The 23,126-nt window shown below is 41.6% G+C and overlaps 1 protein-coding gene across 6 annotated transcripts in view; it reads left to right on the forward strand.

Moving 5' to 3' along the window:
• The window catches only part of ATF6 (activating transcription factor 6), an 84,573-nt gene that overhangs the window by 26,984 nt on the left and 34,463 nt on the right, over positions 1–23,126 (forward strand). For 4 of the 6 annotated variants that reach the window (XR_008237230.1, XR_008237231.1, XM_052801905.1 and 1 more), the window contains 3 exons: positions 409–511; positions 1,678–1,742; positions 6,481–6,595. Coding sequence is in view for 4 of the 6 variants with exons in the window: in XM_052801905.1 (XP_052657865.1) it covers positions 409–511; positions 1,678–1,742; positions 6,481–6,595 (283 nt within the window). In the remaining 2 variants the exon portion in view is untranslated. Of the gene's footprint in view, positions 1–408; positions 512–1,677; positions 1,743–6,480; positions 6,596–9,108; positions 9,213–23,126 lie in introns of all 6 variants that reach the window. The other 2 variants (XM_052801908.1, XM_052801906.1) reach the window with 2 other exon arrangements.

The following is a 23,126-nucleotide window of genomic DNA, read 5'->3' on the forward strand; positions in this document are numbered from 1 at the left end:
CCTTATCTCCATTCTGCTTTGTCCATTCTTTCTCTCAAATTCATCTGCCATATTTTAGCCTTCTTAACGAGTATTTTGTCTTGGACTGATCAACTTCTGATTTTAAATTTCAGTAGTCCTTCCAGTAATTTCAGAATTACTGTTCATTGGGCAAAAGAAAGTACTGTATATGCTTTATATTGAAACATCCATGATCCCAGTAATTTATAGCTATTTCCTTATGAATTCCCTCATAAATTTAATCTTGCAATTATATTTTCTTACTCTGATATTAAAAATAAGTTATCATAAGGTAAAAGAGTAGTAATCTGCAGTGTCTTTATAGTGGCTAGTTAAACTGTTTTCTAAAATGAAAAAAATTCTGCCACTATTCTTTGAAACATCTGTTAATGCTGTGGGTTTTTCTAGGCTGAATCATGAACTTCGGGGATGGGTTCATAGACATGAAGTGGAACGAACAAGATCTAGAAGATTGTCAAATAACCAACAGCAGAAAGCACGGGTTATGCAGGTAGGCAGGTTTATACTGGTGTGTCAACAGAATGACAAGATAATTTCAGACAACACAACAAAATATTCTCTCTTACTTGTCTGTGCTTGTCATTATAGACAAAAGTAGCAATGGTGCCTGTAATTAGGGTACCCAACACTTCCCATTTTAAATTGCTGGGTTTGGTTGATTATTATGTTGTCAAAGTTCTTCTATTCCTGCTCTTGGATTCAGGCTAAAGGTTTTCAATTTTTTTGGCAGTCATCAAAATATGTTCATTGTTTTCTAAAATGACTTTTATGAATTCTCTGTAAGGCTGTGTAAGGATAATGATAAACAGTTGATTAATGGAGAGAAATACAACCTACAGCACATTCATCTGGCTCATGGTTAAGGGGCACAGCTGATTGGTTTTGTTGAAATATTTCTATTTCATTTTTTCAGATTTTTGCTAGAGGGATATGTTTTTGGTAAGACTACATAATTATGAGATTTGTGCTCATATTTCCCATTTTTTAAAATCCCTGTCATCTACATGGCATACCAATAATGAGGATGAAATTAAGACCATGAATTTTCAGTGTTTCATTTGATTAAGAGCTAGTAACAGCCTTAAAAGGAAAGGCACTTAACAATTTGGGCAATACCACATTTTTCTAGAGAAAAATTGTTGAATACTAAACTTCAGATTCTTCTCACTGGTGTCCAAAGGAGAATGGTAGAACATTTAAGCAGGGCAAGGTCAGTGCTTCTAGTGTTTCAAACGCCAGAAGTGTGTTGTGGGTAGTCTGTTTTGTCAGTGGTACAAAGTGGAGGTGACCTTGTAAGAATTCTGCAAATCTGACATCACTGATAGCAAATTTTGCACTTGGATGACACAATATGTGCCAATACTGTGTATGATGCCAGCCTCCCTTCTTTGACTCTGAATGTGTGACTTCAAACTTGGCTGTATTAAAACAGTTGCTGCTTTTGTGTTTCCAGCTTGATTGCTGGCCATTTCAGTTGTTCGTGTTTCACCAGTGGGAAAACATACATTTATTGTTCAGGGCACTGATTAACCTCTGTACCCCCTTTGTATATTTACTCCCTGCTACAGATGTGCATCGTGTTTTATGTAGTGCCAAACCAAGGAAATGCTTGTTGTTTTCACTTTGTGTCATCTTTCTGTTTTCCCCCTTTTTCAGAGCTCCCTCAGTGAGAAGGCAGATTCCCAGCTAATGGCCATGCCTTACACAGACACCAGCCTCAGGTAAGGCAAAACAACTGCTTTGTTACTGCTTTCTACTTAATAATCTAGTTTTTACCAACAGCTGATAGAAAATGCCAGTTTTCACCTTGTTGTCAGGATTCTTAAGTCAGGTGCTAGCTACATATTGGCTTAATTTCTGTCCCTTAGCAAATAACTGCTTTTGATGATTCAAACTACATTTAAAGAAACCCCTGTATTACAGCTCCGCTCTTCTGGGGTGTTTCTACCAATGAGTCCTAAGAAAACCTTTACTTCACTCTGCAGAGTCCCTTCCTAAAGAGATTTGAATCTTTAGGGAATAAAAAAAGGGGGATTGTCTTGGGAATATCTGGAGGAACTCCAGTAGTTCATAAGAAGGTTTCAGAGAGTCTGGTAGGAGAAAGGTTTCTCTCACTATCTTCAAGAGTTGAGCCATTATAGCTATTACCAAATTATTTTGACAAAGTATCATTACATCTTATTTGCATGGTTTGTCTTCATCTCCTGATTTTCCCTGATGATTAGAATATAATAACCCAGAGTTTCCTGATTCCCCCTGCCCCCACCCCATGCCATATACCTATCCTGTCCCTCTTTCTTGGGGACAGGAAGAACTGGAAAGAAAAGCTTAACGAAACAGCCTGTATCAGGAACAGTGTGGCCAGCAGGAGCAGGGAGGTGATTGTTCCCCTGTACTGGGCACTGGTGAGGCCGCACCTCGAGTCCTGTGTTCAGTTTTGGGCCCCTCACTACAGGAAAGACATGGAGGTGCTGGAGTGTGTCCAGAGAAGGGCAACCAAGTTGGTGAGGGGCCTGGAGCACAAGTCTTATGAGGAGCGGCTGAGGGAGCTGGGGCTGTTTAGTCTGGAGAAGAAGAGGCTGAGGGGAGACCTTATCGCTCTCTACAACTACCTGAAAGGGGGGTTGTAGTGAGGTGGGTGTTGGTCTCTTCTGTCAGGTGGCTGGAGATAGGACAAGAGGAAATGGCCTCAAGTTGAGGCAAGGGAGATTTAGGTTAGATATTAGGAAAAATTTTTTTACTGAGAGGGTTGTCAGACATTGGAATGGGCTGCCCAGGGAAGTGGTTGATTCACCATCCCTGGAGGTATTCAAAAAGCAAGTGGACAGGGTACTCCAGGGCATGGTTTAGGTGGCATGGTTAATGGTTGGACTCGATGATCTTGAAGGTCTTTTCCAACCTAAATGATTCTATGATTCTATGATTCTCTCTCCTGAATTTGCTGTGACAGTGTTTAAAAGGTTCTCTGCTTTTAAGTGACAAAGAGGAGTAAGCAGAATGGAGTATAAAGTGGACTTTTTGTTGAGAAGAACACCTGAAATGTTGCCACTGAAAGTAAGACAGCTGTGGCCCTTCCGTTTGCATTGCTGCTTTTAAAGCAGGATCAGCCTGGGAGAAAATAGCAAGCTGCAGGCAAATGTAACGGAAACTAGGCTGCCAAAATTTGATATGTCTTGACTAGTAAGAAAAAAAGAAAAAGGTTTTTTAGTTCTACTGGGAGATGGAGGATGTCTGTTTTAACTGAAGACTGGACAGACAAGCCTCGTGGCATAAGGCAGTATAATATACATGCCTGCATTACTCTTAAAAAAAAAAATAAAAAAATCTGGATTATTAGAAACAGTCTGCAACATCATGCAGCTCTGTATGGAATAATCTGCTGTGCTCAGAAGGAAGTAAGATTTTTTTTTTTTTTGGATGAACAGGACCAGTGAGTCATGGCAGCTGTGTGCTTTGACTGTCCTGGAACTGCTAAGAACATAGAACAGACTTCCAGTTCCTCCCAGAGCCATGAGCTATTAGATGCTCCATGAAATCATAGAATCGCAGGGTAGTTTAGGTTGTAAAGGACCTCTGGAGCTCTCTAGTCCAACCTCCTACTCAAAGTAGGCTTAACTTCAGGTTTACTCTCTGTCAGAAAAGCCTGTCTCCATCTCCTTTTGTTAACCTCTATTAGGAAGCTGAGGATTGCAATGAGAGCCCCCTCAGCCTCCTCTTCTCCAGGCTGAACAAGCCCAGTTCCCTCTGTCTCCTGTCTCTCCTTGTACACCCTGTACTCCAGGCCCTGCCTGTAATGCAACCCAGTATGCAATTGCCCCCAAGATGCCCTCCTGGCTTGTGTTCAGCTTACCTGCCAGCACCCCAGGTGCTTTCTGCAGTGCTCGTGCCTCATTGATTGGGAAGACAGGAAAGATGCTGTTTATTCAGTTTTGTCATTGATGCTACTCCTGAGGCACTGCCTATGGAGAACTGTTAATGAACTAGCATTGTCTCTGCAAATGTGTAAAACCAAAAACTAAACCACTTTTAGGTTTCCTGATACGTAATGTAAATGTTTGTAGATGGCCCTGAAGCTTTTACTAATGATTCAAGTGCCTTTTTGTGGAGTATACAGTCGAGGCTTTTAATTTTTAATACTAGTGCTATGACTGGAAATTGAGTGACCGTTACGTTCTAGAACTCCCTTGTTAGTGACCTGAGTCCATGAACAGGAGGACGTTAGAAGGATCTAGATTCACCTCTGTAGCACTGATGATACCAAGATTGTCATGTTGGTCCTGAATTCCAAAAGAAAATTGATCAATTGAAAAGTATTGCAGTGAAGTCAAAGCAGAGGAAAAAGGTCAAAATCAAGATGATTTCAAAGAAAACCATTAAACCCCCACTAGCCCCCACTCCAGCTCTCTTCAGTCTTTTTAGCTTTCTTCAGAGGTAATTTTGATGAGGGTTTCTACAAGTGTGTATTTAGGGCTCCAGATATCAAACTGGGACTTTCCAATTATTTTCGTTTCTAAATTTTGCCCTATTAAAACAGTGGTTCTTGGTGCATAATGCACTGAGTCCACAACCTTATTCCTTCTTAAAACAATCATAGGTGCAACATCGTAGTGCTTTGTGATGCATGAGAGTGCCCTTTGAACTTTTAATACACACAATTTAATATGATGCTTTCTTGTAATATGGTAACATATGACTAAAACAAATGGTAGCTTTGCACCTGTCTTCAGATCTTAAGTTCCTCCCTTCCTTTCATGGAGGAGTCCATAGTGGGTACTCTTAAATGCCCAAAGGTAAGTATGGTGTAATACCAGTGGATTACTGGTATTACTTGGAATTTGGGACTGGTGATAGACTTGTTCCACGGACCCAGGAGAGCTTTGTAAAGGCCCAGTGGTTTCCAAGTGCTTTGGAACAACTTTCTCCCATGGCTGGATTTAGAATTATAAAAGGCTGCTTTTTAGGTCTAGCTGTATCTTCTTGAGTGTGGGCGAGCAAACGGATCTGTGGGACCTGTTTCAGTTTTCAGGATGTGTTTTACTGAGCAATGTGTGGGCGTGATGCCTTCTATCCCAGTAAAACTTCAATGCTGAATCTCAGGGGTGGTTTGGTGGGCCTACATGTTTTTATGAATAAGTAATCAAGCTCACATTAGCTCCAATCTTTGTTTCCTGTGTGTGAAGGATGTGATCTGATTCCTCACTTGCAGAGTTTTGCTAAAGAGGATATATAGGGTAGAGCTGCCTGCTCCTGATCCCACAGGACTTACACCCCCAATCCTGTTAAAGGGCAACTGGCTTGGCAGCTACAGTCCTTTGGTTGCAACAGGACTATATTAGCAGTAAGAGAGGAGATAATGATGGTCTACTATTACTGCTGCTCAAGAAAATCACTTGATGATAGATTTATGCCTTGTTTTGGGTGCATAGTTATGTATATTTTAGAAACATACCAAAATAATCTAAGTCAGCCACCATAGTTTAAAATCTGGGTCAGCAGAAGATAGCTTGGGAGGGATAGCCTGATCAGAGTTTTTGCCACAAATACTGCAAACAGACACTATGCTATTAAAGTGGGAAAGAATTAAAATGACTGGTTGAAGGTCCAGCTAATGGTTTGTGTAAGTACAGCTTTCCAATTTGATTAAATATGTTATTTTTGAATGGGATTAGGGCAAGTATACATGATAGCAATATGTGCTGGGAATTTCTCACCTTTCCAAGATAAACAGTGGATAAGTACTGTGATTGTACAACTTGCCAGTGTTTTTGCTTAGAATAGTTTAGACAGAGTGTCTTTTCCTCATGTCTGATATATGTAAGATGAGAATTGTGAAAAAGATAAGCCAGAATTATGTGAATATCTTATTTTTGCTCCACTGTCTAAATTGAAAATCAAGAGCAAATCTTTGAGTTGACCAGAGATTAAAAAAAAAAAAAAAAAAAGGTGAGTGAGAGAGAAGGTGGGGTTGTCACTTGACAGTAAATGAAAAGCTCTGTTTATGCTTTACTCTTTGTACTTTTTTCAATTTGAGTGGTTTGGATCCTTAGCAGTAAAAAAAATTAAAGAATTATTAAATGTTTTGATTTTTTATTTCAGAATGACATTTCATTCTAAAATTTGCTAAAATCTATTTCCAGAAGTCATCACAATTTTTCAGACACTTCAGGTTGACTTGAAACTTTTTTTTCTGTTGAGCTAGCAACAGGTTTTTGCCAGCCTCAAAAGCATGAATAAAATCAAGCCTGGAAAAGTTTCCTGCAGCAAGACCTTTAAAGCACCTTGAACTTTCAAAAAATAACCAGTAGTTTCACTGTCTTCACTTGTGTTTAACGTTCCTCATGCCTCTCTAAATGGATGAAGAGCTTCTGTTCTTTTGAAAAGCAGATCTTTAAAGTCATTGTCTCACTGAAGTTAACTTTCTTGTCTAAAATAATTACATTCTCCCCTTCCTTATTTCAGCAGGAACTCAGGGAATGAGCTGCAAGTGTATTATGCCTCTCCAAGGAGCTATCAAGATTTTTTTGAAGCTATTCGCAGAAGGGAAGATACATTCTACGTGGTGTCATTTCGCAGAGTAAGTGTAGTACTTGTTCAATACTGGCCTTTTATGTGTATCCATAAGACTGTTTCTAACACTGAACGTCTTTCCTTGTAATACAAAAGATGACCTAGTCAAGGTTGAAGCTAAATTTGTTTCTTCATAAGTGATGCTTCTGTATATCCTGTACAGTAATATGGCCAGACCATGGTCTTTGCAAAATATGCCCATCACAGTTAGGAATGGAAAGAGAGCTTTGCAGAAAACATTGTAGAGCCACGGCAAGACAGCACAGAATTGCATGAACCCTGTGGTTAAACACTTATGCATGGTAGAAGGCCAATAATCGGAATAGTTAACTGGATATTTATTTAGTAGGTGTATAAACTTTTTGTGCTTCTGGGTATAGGAATAAATGTACCCTGTGCACAAATTATTTCTGCAAGCTTAACATAATATTATTTCTATCTTCCCCTAAAACACTTGCATTTGCAGTTTTATGTGTCATACATTGCAGCTGTACAGGACCGTGTGCCATGGCATAATTTTTCTGTTGTTTTGTGACTTGTAAGTCGAGACAGATGAGAAATTCTGCTGTCTGTGCTGGGATAAAACATAGACTTGTGCTACAGCTTTGTCAGGCACATCCTCACATCTGCAGCACAGTTAGTGACAGTAAAAGCTGTTTTAAAATGGAATTCCAGGTGTTTGATGGCACTTTCTGTACTGCAAGCCTGAGTGGTGTTGAAGCCAGGACAGCTGCAGTAGTGAGAAGCTGCTTGGGATTTGATGGTGGAAATGATCAAGAGAAACAGTGGTTGAAACAGCAACTAGGGGTGGAAGAGTTTATTTCCTCTCTTTTGCAGAGGTCTTGATAAGTCCTTTCGACATGTCTGTAAGGCATATTTGGCCCTGGCCTGAACATGGGGTCTTCACTTGCTAAGCCTCCTGCCTTGCTATTTTGCAGTCATGATATTAGATTGTTCTATGCATGTTCACTCCCAGCCACAGTTTTCCTAGGAACCTGCAACTCTGCGTGTGTTTCCTCACCATAGGAGCGTCCTGAGAGGTGTCCCAGGGTGATGGGAGACCAGTAGTTGCAACTACAACAGCTCATCCAGCTACAACCAATTCTGTGCAAGAGCACACAGATGAGTGTAACTAGTTTTAGCAGTTTCTGTGTTGTCATAATTCTACCAATCTGTAGACGCCATATGTACATAGGTAACACATCCCTGTTTGACCTGTTCTACAGTAACTTTCTTAATTGGTGAGATACATGTCTTTAGGAAAGGTTCAGGCAAAATAAAAATGGCGGCGCTCTTGTTAGGATTAGAGTTTTATGCTGAGTAGAAATATGAGGTTAGTTTCCAGTCTTAGGATTACTGGGTTGTGTCACAAGGCTGGAATTTTGTTATTAAACACTTGGCATGTTCTGCTGTTCTTTCAGCTAGCAACACAAATATAGCCGACACCAGGCTCCACATATCCTGGGGATGAGTAGAAGGGAGTGGAGAACTGATTATAAAAGTTTTTCTGGAAACTCCAAACAAAAAGCAGAATAGTGTTTGTCTAGTTCTTCAGTTGCAGCCGTTGCTGTAGTCCACCTGAATGCATGAACTGGTACATAGGTTCTGTTTACGCTGTCAGATTAATGACCTGGAAGTTGTCAGCTCTCATTTCAACTTGCAGAGCTGTCCTTGGAAACAGAGTGTGTCTTGTGCTACAGAATCCCTACTGGTTGGCTCTGCTCTACTGCAAGGAGAGGTGTGAGGATTTTTTTAAACCATCTCTGAAGTTTATTTGGTAGCAAAGCTGTTGGTATTTCTGTTTTATGAATGAAACGTCCTCATATTGAAGGCAGTTTTATGCATTACCTCATTTATTATTTTACCAGGGCAGACCTGATCTAGTGACAAGCTCTGCCCTGAGGCACTTTTAAATGACTTGCTTGGATTCTTTTGTGAGTGCAGAAGAAAGGACTCCTGCACAGCCCGAGGGGTGCTGTCAGCAGGGCCCCAGTCAGGGAGGTGCCCTTTCACCTTCTCCTGAGGACTGCTGACTTCATTTTCTTTGGACCAGACTTCCCTCTTCATGATGATTAGGAGCTGAGAGGGGACGGATTTCCTCCTCAGTGTTACGGGACAGTTCACTCATGTTGCTTGCTCTCTTGTCCAAGTTAGAAGGCAAGGCCTGGAGATGATAGGTTGGTTCTCCTCTCTGGCTGTTTGCCATGCAGACACTCCCAAGCACTTAATAAGCTGTTAACAGCCATGTACAAAAGAACAGGAAGATACAGCCATATACAAAAGAGCAGTTAAGAGTTCCAGGGAGTGGATGGTTCTGGTATTGGTGATGGTCCTGCTCCAAGTGAGAGATGGACTATGGGTCTCCAGGGTTCCCTTCCACCTGATCTCTCTGGGATCCTCTTTCCACATGCTTTCTGCTCTGTGTGCAGTGTCACATAATGCAGTATCTCTCCTGGGTGCATGTGCTGAAATGTAACACATTTTTTGTGTGTTTTCTGCATGTTCTCACTTGCACTACAGGAGCTGTGCCCCGAGTTCCTTGCGTTTTCTAGAAAATGGCATTTGCTGGGGCTGCCCATGCCTCTCATATAGTAGGACTCGGCCAGAGCTTCTGAAGCTGGAAGGTAGGGGAGCAAAGCTCATATGCACTATGTCATCCTCTGGTGATGCTTGGTACCTGTAAGACTGAATTTCTCATGATCTCATCAATTTTATTTTCTTACCTTGCCTTGGAAGGCTTGCATGTCTGCATATTTACAGCTGGAGTTTTGTTTTTTTTTTTAAGGAGGAGAGACATAAATAAAGTAGTATTTGGATCAGCTGAGTCCATACAAGAAGCTGGGCTTTCACTCTGGGAATCTAGAGAAATTAATTCTCTGCTATTGCCAGGGGAATCTGTAATGTCATTTTTAAACAAGAAGAAATATGTAATTGACAATGAGTAAAGAATTCTTGAACAGAGGCAGCATTGTTTCCCAGCTCTGCCAGGCCTCAGCAGCCAACATCCCTCATAGGCAGGGCTTATCACCATTTATTTCTGGAGATGTTAACTTGTTAATTTTATTTTTTCTTGCTGCTTAACTCTTAGGAAGCCATTGTTTTCAGTGGTCATTTAGCGTTGCAGAAACTGACACCTGGCAATGTAACAAGATACACATTCCCAGTAGTCTATATTCACACCTGGCCCCTCTGCTGTCCCCAAATGCTTCAGCACTCAGAAGCTACGTCTTTGCAGCCTGCCTCCAAGTTGCGCTGTTTTGGGTTGGTTTTGGGAGCCCGTTCAGAGCTGAGAGGTCTGTGCAGCGGGTAGTGAGAACAAGTTGCCATGCTTCTTTGGGAAGGGTACAGCAGTTTGAGCTCTGCTGAAGCACGCTGGAGTCTCCAGTTGTTGAACCTTCCTTCCATTTTTCCCAGGTCTAAGAGGCAGAATTGAAAGGCTCTGCCAACACCTTTGATTTCTGCCCTTTAATGCCTGCCATACCAAGTCTGTTTGATCTGTTCTAAAACCCCAGTGGAGCGTGGCTGCAAAATTCAAGTTAGTTGACATAACATGCTATGTCAGCAGGGCGATAGACACCTGGCTGCCGCTGCAGTTCTCCTGTAAGCCTGGCACCCAAACAGTTCTCTCTCAGAGCTCACATCTGTTTTGCCATGGAGTCTTCAGACCTTGAGATTGTTTCTAGAATTACTTGAATAGCTAGCTTAATTTGAAAGGTAATTAAGTAAATCATTGGAGAAACCAAATCCGTTCCAATTTACTTTGGCCTGTAAATGCCACTCCAGATCGTTCCATTCCTTTGTGGTTAGGATCAGAGTCCCCACAACTTGCAGTGATTAAGCAGTAGATTGCCCCATCCTGGAAGATTCTGTCAGTGACCCTTTGATGACATCTCTGCAGGCTTATTAAGGACAGTGACATTTTTTAGGGTAAGAATATAAATACTGGAAGCATGGTTTAAAGTTTGATTCGCTTGGGAAATTTAGAAGGCCACTAGCATTTCCTCATACTACTTCCTCTATTTGTTTCAAAGCACAGATGTCTCCTAATATCAAAGTTTGCCAATTACATTTAATGCAGCGTGCATACAATATCTTACAGTATATTGCAGTAAAAAAAATATATAATAAAACGTGATTCTGGTTCTTATTTGTTAGAGCAAGACTGATGCTCACCCTATGGAAATCAATGGCAAAGCCTTGACCAACTTCAGTAGGACCAGAATTTCACTTTGTAAATTTCTGCTTCATTGCCGTGACACTTAAACCATAAGGCTTCAGGGAAGCGTATTATTATAGATGTGAATTTCTGATCCTACAAGCCAACATCTGCAACAAACATTTAAGGATTTCTCAAGTTCTGCAAACAAATTTTCACTGAAGTGATTGAGCCAAATTTAAATCAGAACTTCTGTTCTTTCTTTGTGTGAACGCTCAATGTGCTAGGAATAAAAATATCTTAAGTTGTGTTTTGCTTTTGTTGGTAATAAGCCTGTGCCGTGTTAATTGTATTTGGGATGATATATTACTTTCAGGCAGCAAAAGATTATAGTGCCTGGCTTTGACATTCTTGTATAGCAGTAGTTTGCTGTGCTGCACACACAGTTCTGGCAATAGTTTGAATTCATTCAGAGACATGAGTGAGGCAGGTTCCAATTCACTGCACTCTTGATGCCATCTGCATCCTGCAGGCAAAACTGCACTATAAGAAGTCGGCTTCAGATGATGTTTCATAGCCAGATATTAAGTGCTAACGTATACTTTTCTCCTGTTTTGTTACACTTGACAAAGGGTGGTTTTTACTGAACATGAAGTTTTCTGGAGTTGACTTTGTTTGTGGGTTTCCGTGGGCTGGGATGTACAATTTGGTCTTCCATTCAGATAAAATGCAACGATTAGGCTCACATAATCTTGCTGCTCCTAAAGACATGGTAGCTAATTTATATGTTTGAGTCCTGTGGGTTTGCAACTGCTGCAACTTAACATGCAGATTTACGTAAGATTTTACAAACTCCCCTTTCTCTTTGGGAAACCTGACCTTAGCTATTGAGAGGAAAAAATTGCTTTATCCCAAGATCCTAGGATTTTAAGATCTTGTCCTATATTGTATACAGATGCTGAGAATAATTGAGGGTAAGGACATAGTATCCATGATAAAATTGCCTGTCCTTCTCAAAGCAGAGGTCACCCTTTAGCCTGTCTTCTCTGTGAGGCTAACCTTTGCCTCCCTGGGAAAACTTGAGAAAGCAATCAGTGTGTGTGATTGTACTTCAGCATGCCCTGAAGCTCAGCGAGCCAGCCTCTGTCAAATTATGGCTGCATTTGACTTTCAAATTTGAAAATCCATTATGAAAACCTCCTGTTTCCATCTAAGTGTCGCTAGTGAAAACAAAGTCTGGCCTGCTGCATTCTTTGTTACAAATTCCTTCTTCCCTGGCTAAACTGTGGATTTTCTCCATGTCAGTGAGAATTTTCTCCTCCCAAAGCCCTCGTGTCCCTATAAAAACAGTGAAGCAGGCTTTCTTTTTGGTCTTTCTCAGAACTGTCATCCTTCCTGGTGTGGAAGCAGGTGGGGAGCAGGGGCAAACTGACTATCAAAGGGACTGGGACATGGTGGGGAGAAGGGTTCTCTGTGGTCTTCTGGATACTAAGCTGGGGAAGGTGTTGCTTTTGGTAGCATCTTAGAGCTGTTCTTGCTTAGTCTAAAAACCTCCAGAGAGAAATTTAATAATCTAAAATTAAGTCTAAAAATGTATGTTGGTCTATAGAGCACAAATGGTCTTACTTTAATCCTGGGATTATCAAAATACATGCATACGAGAACAACACAGCTCCAAGTAATAGGAAAATCAAAGGTTTTTTTAGGTTTGCAGCTGAAGGCCAGCAATTCTTTAAAAAGCATTTCTATCAACACCTTTATAGTGTTTTCCAGCAAAGCCTCTGATTGCTTCGTTATTTCTGTTACTCTGCAATGCCTAGAAGTTTTGTTCCTGTGTGAGAACATACTTTCAAGACCAAAGAAGCAGAGGGCTATGTGTGTGCTTCAGAGGGGCAGCATCCAGACAAGCAGGCTGGGCAAAGAAGGAAGAGAAGGAGCCAGGCAATGAGACACCTTGGATGTGTAGTGAGTGGAAGCCAAAGAGGAGCAGCCAGCAAGTGCCAGCTGCAGTGTGGCCTCTTCCGGGCAGCAGCTGCTTGGCTCAGCCAGATGCAAACAGTGGTTAGGAGGGACCGGAACAAGAATGCAAAACGCGTTTCTGAGAAGGGAGGTAATGCCTGTCACATCAAGTGGGGTTTTGTTTCCTTTGGAAATGTCTGTTCTGTTCCTAGCTCTCTGAGACATTTTGGAAGCAAAGTCTTAGTCACTCTGATTTTTATCTCCTTGGATCCCTTCAAACCTCACTGTCCTCCGAATGCAATTGAGAATGAATGTGGTGTTGAGGACAGATGTATAAGCAGAGACAGAAAAGTCTCTTGAATATGTCTGGCATGGAGTACAAGATACTCTTGAATTTTGTGTGTGTAGTCTTGATTTGTTTGTCTTCTGTATGGTTGCTGGAACTTCATGAATCGTATTAATGCCGTCACTGAACTTCTTTCAGCCTTATATGTCCCAGGCCTAACTAATACTTTGTTATTTTTAAACTAGTAGTTGGAAGGACAACATACGCTGTAGATAATTATAGTGAAAATAAAACATACTGCAAAAAATGTCTCCAAAACCCAAACTGGTTGCAGACAGACGTGACCAGTAATAGTATACATGTATTTAAAATGCGCTGCATGCTTGACAGACAAAGAGTTGTGGGCAAGAAATAGAGGAAGATTGTTGGTTTTGGAAAGCCTCTTAAAAGACCCACTGCTTATGAAATTGGTGTGGACATAGGCTAGAGAAGTATAATTGGGAAGTGTGGGAGGAAGATGTGAGTATAAAGTGGGAATTGTCTCAGTAAAGGAAGTGACAGCAGTATCTCACTCATTAAGAACAGAGAACAGATAATTGCTGACAACAAAATGAGCAGAACACAAGTTTATCCACAAACAAGTAATGTGCATTCAAGTAGAGCAGACAGTGGAAATGCAGCTCTGAAGCAGTTCCTTTCCTTCAGGAAATAACCCAAGCTTAGTAATGCATTAATAATACTTTAATAATGCCAGATAATAATGTTTTTTTCTTTAGTGATAGCATGGTATTCATGTAAGAAAATTTGGCTCAGATTATTCTGAACAGTTCCCAGAAGGGAATGATGGGCTCTTGCTTATGATCTGTAGCAGTATTTAATTATGGAATTGATGCTGACCGAGCCCTGACTGTATAAAGACATAAATGATGCCTTCAACTCTGGAGCTGCAGTAGCCAGTAAGGCATTGACTTGTGTTTGGTGGGAATGAGCTTCTGCATGAAAAAATGACCTTGATATTTTATTTGCCTTGAATGATAGTATACGCAGAGAGTATGGATGATAGTACACTTTGAAATAACCATGCCTGTTTTCTCAGTTGGACTTAACACTTTCACAGCTTCAGACTACTGATTTTTTTCTGTTCATTTTCAGTTTTTATATCTGACAGCCCTAGAGAGAGTCTTTATAAAAGTAAAATGTGCAGAATTGAGATGTTCTTGGTTTCATTAGGTAGTGTTTGTGTCCACAGTAGAAATCCTACCTTTTAGCTAGTGTTAATCATTATAATATTACATTTGAGAGCATTATTTAAAATCTTAGGCATGCTTTTAGAGTTAATTCTGGTCAGATTAAGTTATTTGCTTCCAGTTTGAATTAATCCTTTTGCCAGATTTTTAGCTGGACAGCACACAAAACTTATTTTATGAAGTAAGAGCCCAGGTGCTATTATGAGTGTGTGCAGATTATCATCACCTCCCACTGGACCAAAGAGAACACTTCTGGCTTCCAGGTTTTATTTTTAAATCACTTACACTCCTAGGACAAGGCGTGTGATAAAATTAACTGTACAGTTTTATCTTTAAACTGGCTTTGAAACTTGTAACTGGCTTTAAAACTGTTTGAGAGTGGAACATAAAACTTATTTTCTACTTCTGGGACTCATGGTTGCTTGTGGTCTATCTACCAGGTTTGCTAATGGAAAGGCAGCATAGTAGCTGCAGAAATTCACTTGCTTCTCATAAAGGGCTAAGAAATGTTCGGAGACTCTTTGGCACCTAAATCTCCTCTCTAGGAATCCTAGAAAGCAGTAGGGCCTTTTCCCCAGAATGCAGTCTTTTTTTCTTCACTGTGTTTTATCACAGTATTGGGATGGGTCTGTGCAGAAGTGTATGCTTTATGGCTAAACGCTCTTTCAGGGAGTCCTATATAGGGGTGTTCTACCTGTGTCCATAGCAGCATCTCACTACTTAATTCTTTTAAAATATACTTCCGTACCAGTTCCCTGTAGGGTGGACTTTTGTTTCTGATAGTTAAAGTGGAGGGATGGGTCTGAGAATGAGATCATTTTGCTTCATGCCTGGTATGGCTTGCTCCTCACCGTGTGGTTGGATAAACTCCAGTTTTGCCAGCATAGCTGACAGAAACTGTCCGGCTTTGGATCACCCATTAAGAATTTGGAATATCTTGGGCTAAGCTCAGAGATCTTTCATGCTGGAAACCACTGCTCAGGAAATCCTCTTTGTGCTGGCATCACAAACGCTAAAATGTGCCTGTGAATAATTCTGGCACTAGAAAATACTTCTCATCAAGAGAAGGCAAAGCTATGCGGGAGGGGCACGTGAACAATTCGAACAGCATGTGCACCGCGAGAGTCCTAGGCAGAAGTGGCCTATCTGTTAAATCCCATGGGCCACTGCCCTTGGAGTTTGGTTAGCAAAGTTCCACTAAGCATTGCATTGCATAAGTGATTATTATTGTTCCTTGGTTTTATGACTATCCAAAATAAGGTTTGAAGTGTCAGCCATCTCAAACAGAGGTGATAACCAATATGAGGAAAACAGTCTAAGCTGTGCTCAGACTGAGAGCTCACTCTGTGCAAGGAAGGTACATAGACCTTCTTCGCTTGATCCAAGTCCAGCCAGGCTCCTGTGTTTTAAACAATACTCTCCTCTGGGACTCTAGAAGTGGACATTCCCAAGCTGTTCCTCATTGATGGTTCCTTCCCTGAAGCCTTGCCCAGTGTGGGCGTTCCTGGGTTGAGTCACTTGTTAGCATCTGGGAGACCCTTGTTTAATCTCCTTTCCAGGAAACTGGCATGGAGCTCTGCTCCTTTCTAAGAACAGTCCTGAGCACTTGGACCTGGAGTTTTTCATCAGGATCAGGAACTCACTAGGTAATCACTGCGCAGGTGACTACAGGAAAATGAGATTGAAAAGGAACTATTTTGCTGTCTCAGGTAGTCTGGGGCCAACATCTCCATAAGGGTATCTCCTTGACATCAGAGAAATACACTGTGGGTTTCTCTTTGCTTTTGCTAAACCATCTGTTTGGTATTTGCTTACCAGCTGTAAGCTGTAACTCTCCAGCAGGCAACCAAGGTGCCGCGTACAAACTAGGCAAGAAGTTTCCTAACTTCTCAAGCTTGGTTTCCAAAGTGCCAACATAGAGAAATGTGTACAAAAATGAAATGGGACATAAACATGCTGTCATTTGGAGAAAAAGGACAGATGCAGCAGTTTTCTTGGTGTAAAATTTTGAAAAAAGCAGTTAATTGTGGCTCTAGGAGAATAAGAGAAATTGTAAAGAACCACATTTACACAAGGAGAAAGGAACTTTTTAGGTTCAGGCTAAACACAAGAGGTGATACGACAAATACTAATAAAAGAGTGTTAAGCCAGCTGGGTAAACTGTTGCAATGTCATGACAAGATATTTCCATTTCAGTGTAGAGTTGGTAAGGGTCGGTTTGGTATGGCAGTCCAGGATGAGGATTTTACCAGCAACATGTGACTTGTCAAGAGGATGTAACAAGTGCATGTAAAAAAGTGTGTATGTACTTCAGTCTCATTATCTTGCACAGCTGTGTCTGTAAACAGGAGAGTATGGCTGCAGACCTTGTCAGGGAGAACAGCCTGATGTCTTGTATGTTCTTGAATAATTACCATTTAATTCTCTACAGCGCTCCTATCCTTCCTGTGCTCTCCTGGGAGTTATAACCATCATCGTCCATTATCCCCCTGCAGATTAGGACCTTTTCACACGGATCAAAACTGACAGCCCTTATGAGTTACATAGTCTCTCCAAATCTCGATAGTTGATTTAAGAATTTACCTGTTTTCTTATAAAAGTCACTTCCAGTAACTTAATTCTCATAGGAAGTAGATGCCTAAGAACAAGACTGGTCTGGATTAAATGAAGGAAAATAAACCCAGAACCCTGTACCTCGGCTATGACACCTTTTGTCCTATTCTGTTACAAATCACCTTTATCTGCTTGCAGTGCTTTTTCTGTTTGAAAACGTCCTGACAAAGCCTTGATGCAGCTGCTTTGGCTTGTATGAAATTACAGTATTGAATCTGACCCATCAAACAATGCATTGCTTCCTTCTTGTCTCCGTTTCCCTCCCAGTAACGGCATGTGCAGTTGTTACAGGGCTGTGTGTGCTTTTGGTATGCTGAAACCAGGACATATGCTTATAAACAGATTTCTGTGTGATCAGAGGGAGAGAGGGAAATGATCTGCAGCTTGGGGACTTTCTGGAGTTCATGTTGCCTTTGTGCATGTCTGGGGTAGCTCTGCAGAGCCAGGAGAGGTTCAGAGGGCGAGAGGGAATGGAAATGAAAGGGAGCACATCCACCAGGATGAAGTAGCCTCAGGCTCTTGCTCCTCTGTATACCCTTGTGTTGAGGGCCTGATTAGGTATTTTCATTGATGAGTTGGGGTAATAGAGAGAATAGAGACTACACATATTAAATTGGTTAATGACAAGCTGAGTGGCCCTCCAGCTGTGTTGGAGGAGAGGATTAGGAGTTAGTGCCTTCAGGGAGCTCAGTACCTCTCTGATATTTTGCAGAAATTGTGGTGAGTCCAAGATGTTCAGTCTTTTTGTGTAGAATTAAAACCACTACAGTAGTAAGAAAAAGAGGAGAGGGTTCATACGGGAGCATAGTTCAGATGATTAGAAAAGTGCCCATGCATTGATGCTATCCATATAAAATCAGTTATTTTGCCATAGTATTTGTAGCCTCAGTGTGTAAGGGTACACGGATGTACTTACTTGTCTAAAAACCTTCATGTGTCATTCTTCACATTGTCCTGGTTTCAGCTGGGATAGAGTTAACTGTCTTCCTAGTAGCTGGTACAGTGCTATGTTTTGAGTTCAGAGCGAAGAATGTTGATAACACTGATGTTTTCAGTTGTTGCTCAGTAGTGTTTAGACTAATGTCAAGGATTTTTCAGCTTCTCATGCCCAGCCAGTGAGAAAGCTGGAGGGGCACAAGAAGTTGGCACAGGACACAGCCAGGGCACCTGACCCAAACTGGCCAACGGTGTATTCCATACCATGTGACGTCCCATCCAGTACAGAAACGGGGAAGTGGGGGGCAGGGATTCGCCGCTCGGGGGACTGGCTGGGTGTCGGTCGGCGGGTGGTGAGCAATTGCACTGCGTATCATTTGTACATTCCAATCCTTTCATTATTGCTGTTGTCATTTTATGAGTGTTATCATTATCATTATTAGTTTCTTCTTTTCTGTTCTATTAAACCGTTCTTATCTCAACCCACGGGTTTTGCTTCTTCTCCCGATTTTCTCCCCCATCCCACTGGGTGGGGGGGAGTGAGTGAGCGGCTGCGTGGTGTTTAGTTGCTGGCTGGGGTTAAACCACGACACACATCTTTATTCTGAGATTAGAATTCCAGTAGAGCCTTTCTTTGACCTGAAAGTCCCCAGTATTTTGAAATAGTTAGAAAAGCTGGAAACTCTAGTGGCTTGGTGAAATGTTGTCAATGGAGCTTTTCATTTTTAAACCCCACATTTATGAAAACATGGCTTCTGCGGTTCTCTGATATGGTTGCATCATACTTTGCAGGATATTGGCAGAAAACGTTGAAATTAGCTTGAGACTTCTTGTTTCACATGCAAAATGTACATAATTAGAATACTTGAAGGCAAAAGCATTTATTGTAGTCCTAGATGTTTAAGTTAGTGGCACATGTCGAGTGAGATAAAGGCAGAGAACTGCACCCATTCATTTCTGTTTGGTATCACTGGCACCATCTCCCTGTACACCAGAGTTTCTAAATAAACCTTAATGGAAAGGATTTTGTAAAAATCCACTAACAGTCTTGTGCAGTATTGTAATTTTGTTTTTCACTTGCTAACAATTGCACTCAAACTATGAATGTTCACAAAATCATAGGAGTGTTTGCTGGAGGGACCTCCGCAGGTCTCTAGTCTGAAGCGGGACTATTGTCAGCACTAGATCAGATCAGCTGTGGCTTGGTTTAGCCGAGTCTCAGGACCTTCCAAGGATAGGGAGATCCTCCACCTTTGTGGTGACCCATTGCAGGGCTGCACTGCCTGGCAGGGGAAGAATCTGAATGTCCCAAACCACCGCACGTGGCTGTGGCACCTTGGTGTGTCATCTGGCACTACAGAGTTTACTCTGTTGTCTCTGTAACTCCCTTTGGGTAGTTGTAGGTTGCTCCTAGGTTGGCCCCCTCGTCTCCTCTTCAGCAGACTGAACCAGCCCAGCTCCCTTCATCTCTCTTCACAGACCGTGTGTCCCAGGCCCTGACCATCTTGATAGCCTCTGCTGGCCCCTCTCCAGTTTCCCCACATCCATCTTTGCCTGGGACAGGAGAAGGGGACCCAAAACTTTACACGGTATTCCAGCTATGGTCTCACCAATGCTGAACGGAAGGTGACAAAACTTCCCTCAATGCACTGGCCACACTCCCCAAATTTGGCTTAGGTTTGCTTCATTTGCAGTGTTCCTCTAATACTTCTGTTTTTCTTCCTTAGCTTCTTTGCGTCTGGGTTTTTTCTTAAATCATTTCACAGACTGCTGTTGCTGCTTTATGGACTACCAGGCACCACAAATTCTCAAGCACTGCGCGAGGCTCCTTCTCCACTTAATGGAGGCAGAAAAGCTCCTCTTAATTTTTTCCCACCTATCCCAAACACCTACCACTGCATGGACTGAATTTCCTTCCGGAGGTGCCTCTCTCCTTCTGTAGATCTTAAAGGGAACCTAGACAACTCTGTCAGACAGCTAAAGCTGGAAAAAATTAATCTCACCCGAAGTGGGGAGATGAAAGGCTTCTATTTGCTCGAGCCATTATGTTTTAAATGTGGTTGAGAGTTGGCAAGTACTGATAGAAGAAAACATATTACTCTCCAGGAAGAGAGACAGGCCCAGCCTGAAAGCTATAGCCTGATGTGTCTTTTGAGTAGCATGCAAGCAAGCATCTCTACATTTTTATCTTCCCGAAGCTGACCTTTCACTCTCTTTAATCTAATCTGGTGCCTGTGATCTTGCTAATGCAATTCCTGTGGCAGACAGGCAGTTACTCACACGCACAGTCACAAGATGGACAAGGAGTGTGATGTTCCTGCACCAGTTTACACCCATTTATCCTTTATCAGTCAGGCTTCAGACCAGGATTCAAGTAAACTATTGTTGTCAAAAGAGAAAGCTTTTTCTAAGGAAACTGCTGTTTGGTCATGAAAAGTGCATAGTGCTTTGCCTCCATCACAGTGCTGTAAGTTTTGATGGTTTGTATGACTTCCCACAGCACTGTAGTAAAAAAAAAAATAATGCTGTGCTCTCACACTGTTCAAAATTGGATGATTTCTTTTCTTCCCTAGCTACATGAGCAGCTTCCAGGATTTTTTTAGCGTAAAGACCAATGAGCCAATTAAACAGTTTACCACCACCAGAAAGGAGAGTTCCTGTTGTCAATGTTTCCTTGGTTGTGCATGCTCTTGTCAGATCCATCCTTGAGCATTTTACTGTGTTGGCAGAAGAACAGCCTGAAGAGTTCAGGGAACTTGCAGAAGAGTCTGACAATTGCCAGAGGTTGGCAGGGAAGGTGCAAGGGCTGAGGAGGGGAGAAGGAACCCTCCTGTTTCTGGTGGCCATGGGGGTCAGATTGCTCAGCCACCTGTAGGATATGCCCAGCAATTCTGAAGTGCACTTTTGTAAGGTAGGTTGGGGGTGATTAAGGAAGAATCCTCAGCATTAGGCATCCAAGATCCTTTTTGCCACCAAGTGTCCGTTAATCATATAACTTACTTATGCCTTTTAAGACTATTTTCCATCAGGCTGTTTTCTTGTTTAGGTTTGAGGTTTTCTTTTTTGGGGAAAAAACGTTAAATGTTTATAGACCTTTTTCCCCTTATGAAATGAAGTCTTTCTAGAACTGATTTACGTCTTCCTCAGCAACACTAGAAATTCAAACAGAGCAGGCACTTGGCAGCAAAACTGGACTCAGAACTGAGATTTAGAAGTGAAACTTAGCTACAAATATGAAGAGAAGGAAGCTCATCAGGCTGGGGTAAATATGAGTTATGCAAACCAACAGGCAAAAAAAATGAAAGGAAACTTCATCTTCATAGTCTCCTGTTTTAACTGAGATTATTAGTAACAGAAGTGACAACTTCTTTAACATTATTATAGTGAATATCTCTTTAATTAGAAGAAACTATGAATAGTTGATGAATCCTTAGCGATACAGATGTCCTGGGATCTGCAGAATGAGAAACATCTTTCCAACAAGCATCTGTAATGCAATACACATTGCAGAGATTAAAACGCTGCCGTCAAATTTGGATTCAGCCCACTGCATCTTGATATTAAAACCTTGTTGTCTCTGAACCGACATTTTGGGAAAAACAAAAGGCGGCTTGGATTTGGAGCACCAGCCCTGGCCTGAGTGTGCCAGACCACCATCCAGCCATCGGCGGCCTAGGAACTTTGCCTGTCCCTGCTGCCAAGACGTACAGAGACCCACCCAAGTCTGAGCTGAAGTCATTGCAGAGCTCTGGGTAAATCTAGGGGATTCAGGCAAAAATGCAGTCTCGCTGCTAAGTGTTTCTTTCCTTGTTATCTGATTGTGTTTCTGTATCTCTCATGTTGCTTTATTCTTGTGGCTTTGACAGTGGCATTTGCATTGTGGGAAATTATATTTATATAAAGGCATGCTTTTATTCAACTTTGGCAGAATGTGGAAGGAGGGGTAAACCATTTTCTGTAGTGAAATCAGAGGAGGGAAAATGATGGATCAGTAGAGAAGGAAGAGCACCAATTTCTTTAGGTTCCTTACAGAGATGCACCTAAAGCCACTTTACCCAGCAGGTACTGACAATGCAAATGAGACCTAAATTTTTAAAACCAAGTCAAAGGCAGTTTACTGAAAGTACTGCCTGTATTTATAAAACACCTTTCTGCCTGTGACCTAAAACATCATTTCTTGCCACTGCTGGGAGGTGATACCTCCATGTCAGTGAAGAGAAATTACCCTTGGAGAGGTTAAGAGGTATATTCAGATACCTTGAGCGTATAAGGCTAAAGGATGGGGGGCAGGAGGAGGTCCCCAAAGGCTTAACTCATGGTCAGTTGCTTTTTTCAGAAAGTTGCGAGATAGCAAATATTTCTAACAGAGACTTTCCAGTCCTTCTGATGTATGTCTGTGTAGCTGATTCAACTTCCACAATTAGGAAAGATTTGTTGCTAATTTCCTGTACATCTACTGCGCTCTCAGAAGCAGCATCTCTCTGGCTGCAGATCAGAATCAGGCTCCCACTGTCTGCTCTTGGGCAAAGGCAAACAGCGGCAAGTTGCGACTGTCCCAGCAGGAGAATAGAGAGGAGCGCCCTCTGCTACTGAGCTTTGGCTTTCACTGATTTTGGCCTAGAATTTAATTCAGACTGTTACTTTATTCTCTCCTGTCATTAGCCTTGAAAGCTATTCCTGGGCTTTGCCACTCATTGCTTTCAATTTTTTTGTTTCCTCCTCCATATGCATTATCCTTCCCAGTGAATACATTGCCAGCAAGTTAGCAACAATCACAGATCAGCGGATAGATCAGGAAAGGGAGAAGGTCACAAGTGATTGTAAGATGTAAGTTGCTGTTGGTCAAATGTCATTTTACTCTCTCAAACCGGATTTGAATCCAGTACCTGATATCCTTGGCTCCAAAGGACATGTATGTTCTTTTTGCAGACACTGAAATATGTTTTAAGATAAATCCCATGCTAGGTGTTCAGCTCAAGAATGCATCTGCACACATTCAGTATTTGGGCTAATGAACAGTTTGGTCCTTTTGTACAGTATGACAGACTGGGCGCGTACTTTTTAGAATAATTAGCAGCTTGTGTAAAATGGAGTTTTGCAGTCTGGCAGTATTTTTATCCAAAACTTTAAATGTATATTCCGCTGTGCACTAGTGATAAATATAATTGTTTTTTTCATGGGAACATCTTTTGGATTAATGTTATAAAAGTTGTCCTTCAGACTGAATCCTGCATCTGTGTTCAAATTCTGGCTGTTTGGCTCTTTGGCTGAGCTGTCCAAGATGATGAGTCTGCTGCACTGACAACTGCAGGTGATCTACCTCTTGCCTTGCAGCTATCTT

Source organism: Harpia harpyja, chromosome 11 (genome assembly GCF_026419915.1).
Source record: "Harpia harpyja isolate bHarHar1 chromosome 11, bHarHar1 primary haplotype, whole genome shotgun sequence".
Classification (NCBI taxonomy): domain Eukaryota; kingdom Metazoa; phylum Chordata; class Aves; order Accipitriformes; family Accipitridae; genus Harpia; species Harpia harpyja.